General features: G+C 46.6%; 1 protein-coding gene across 1 annotated transcript in view; it reads left to right on the top strand.

Annotated features, from left to right (window-relative positions):
* Window positions 1-344, top strand: part of LOC143301738 (uncharacterized) — an 18,295-nt gene extending 17,951 nt beyond the window's left edge. The window contains exon 8 of the mRNA XM_076616127.1: window positions 274-344. Within this exon, the coding sequence (XP_076472242.1) occupies window positions 274-344 (71 nt within the window). The remainder of the gene's footprint in view (window positions 1-273) is intronic.
* The last annotated feature ends 2,156 nt before the right edge of the window (window positions 345-2,500 follow it).

Genomic DNA, 2,500 nt, shown 5'->3' with positions numbered 1-2,500 from the left:
AGCAGGTCTGCACACAGGTTGATCTGGGAGATCGAAAAATCCCCACTGTTAACCCACCAGGCGCCATTACCAAGATTCCAACTTTAATCACTTGGCTATTGCACATGTCATGCTGACAGATGGTATAGATAGGTAGAGAGATAGATAAGGAGAGATAGATAGATAGATAGATAGTTAGTTAGTTAGTTAGTTAGATAGATAGAGATATAATATTTATGTAGATATGTATATATATTTTTTCTCCATACCAAACATGATTTTCTGCTATTGTAGGCTGCGTAGACGCCTTGATGTCTTCAGCAGAGCCATGGCCAGGTAATGTGCTGCAGAGGAGGATGTTTTGACTCTGTTGCCTTTGTTCTCCTCCTTGTCTCCTGTGTTAGCCGAGCTCTTCTCCTCCATCTTCTCCTTCTTTGTCGTCGTGGTCGTGGTCGTCATTGTCGTCTTCCTCTCCTTTTGTTCTTCTTCATCTTCTTTCTGCATTCCTGGGCAGCAGGTCCTGCATTGACTTGATTTATGCACAGCTAGGTGTTCATCATGTGTGGCCATTTTTATCCTGCTTATTTTGGCAGCCTGTGTCTGTTATGGAGCGGTGGAAGTGCATGCAGGTATTTCTGGCCGTTATGGAGCGGTGGAAGTGCATGCAGGTATTTCTGGCCGTTATGGGGCGGTGGAAGTGCATGTAGGTATTTCTGGCCGTTATGGAGCGGTGGAAGTGCATGCAGGTATTTCTGGCCGTTATGGAGCGGTGGAAGTGCATGTAGGTATATCTGGCCGTTATGGAGCGGTGGAAGTGCATACAGGTATTTCTGGCCGTTAAGGAGCGGTGGAAGTGCATGCAGGTATTTCTGGCCGTTATGGAATGGTGGAAGTGCATGCAGGTATTTCTGGCCATTCTGGAGTGGTGGAAGTGCATGCAGGTATTTCTGGCCGTTATGGAGCGGTGGAAGTGCATGCAGGTATATCTGGCCGTTATGGAGTGGTGGAAGTGCATACAGGTATTTCTGGCCGTTATGGAGTGGTGGAAGTGCATGTAGGTATTTCTGGCCGTTATGGAGCGGTGGAAGTGCATGCAGGTATTTCTGGCCGTTATGGGGCGGTGGAAGTGCATGCAGGTATTTCTGGCCGTTATGGAGTGGTGGAAGTGCATGCAGGTATTTCTGGCCGTTATGGAGCGGTGGAAGTGCATGCAGGTATTTCTGGCCGTTATGGAGTGGTGGAAGTGCATGCAGGTATTTCTGGCCGTTATGGAGTGGTGGAAGTGCATGCAGGTATTTCTGGCCGTTATGGAGCGGTGGAAGTGCATGCAGGTATTTCTGGCCGTTAAGGAGCGGTGGAAGTGCATGTAGGTATTTCTGGCCGTTATGGAGCGGTGGAAGTGCATGCAGGTATTTCTGGCCGTTATGGGGCGGTGGAAGTGCATGCAGGTATTTCTGCTTCTTCTCCTTCCCTGTTTATGGGCTGCACCTCCCATGTTTTATATTTATCTGTTTGTACGGGTGTTCAAGGGTGTGCATGCTGAGTATGTTGGTGTTTCTGTAACGCACCAAATGCTGATATGGATTATGGGATCTTTAGTGTGTGTGGTCTTCTGTGTGAATATGTTTATGAAATGGGTTCAGGCTCTAGCAGGTCTGCATACATGTTTATGTGGGAGAGCAAAAAACTAAAACAAAAAATCTTCATCCTTAACCCACAAGGAGCAGTGCCAGGCTTCGTATTCAGCACCCTGTGATTGACATTGTAGCTCTTCATCTTCTTCTTTCTTTGGCTGCAACTCCTACATTCCGTCTTACACACGAGTGGAGTGGTCTTTTATGTGTGTGACAGTTTTTGCCTCTACCATGTAGGCAGTGTATGCTGGGTATGTTCTTGTTTCCATAGCCCACCGAACGCTGACATGGATTTCAGGATCTTTGACATGCATATTCGATCTTCTGCATGGGTATACACATGAAGGGGGTTCAGGCACCAGCAGGTCTGAACATCTGTTGACCTGGGAGATTGGAGAAATCTCCACCCTTTACCCACCAGGCAGCGTGACCTGGATTGAACCGGGAACCCTCAGATTGAAAGTCCAACACTTGAACCGCTTGGCTGCTGTGCCTGTTGTCCAGTCTTTCAACCACTGTTTTTGTTGCACGTCATTAGCAAAGCTGTTGTGTCTGCTGTCCTGTCTTTCAACACACTGTTTTTGTTGCACGTCATTAGCAAAGCTGTTGTGTCTGCTGTCCTGTCTTTCAACACACTGTTTTTGTTGCATGTCATTAGCAAAGCTGTTGTGTCTGCTGTCCTGTCTTTCAACACACTGTTTTTGTTGCACGTCATTAGCAAAGCTGCCGGTCGTTTCAGTGGTATAGGTCTGTTCTTTGTAGCCTTTGTTTCTGTAGTGTGGTATAGGTCTCTTCTTTGTAGCCTTTGTTTCTATAGTGTAGTGTAGCTCTATGTTTTGTAGTCTCTGTTTCTATAGTGTAGTGTAGCTCTATGTTTTGTAGTCTTA

The sequence above is a fragment of the Babylonia areolata genome, chromosome 28 (assembly GCF_041734735.1).
Source record: "Babylonia areolata isolate BAREFJ2019XMU chromosome 28, ASM4173473v1, whole genome shotgun sequence".
Classification (NCBI taxonomy): Eukaryota; Metazoa; Mollusca; class Gastropoda; order Neogastropoda; family Buccinidae; genus Babylonia; species Babylonia areolata.
The sequence above is the reverse complement of the archived record's forward strand: the minus strand, read 5'-3'. Positions and strand labels throughout refer to the sequence as shown.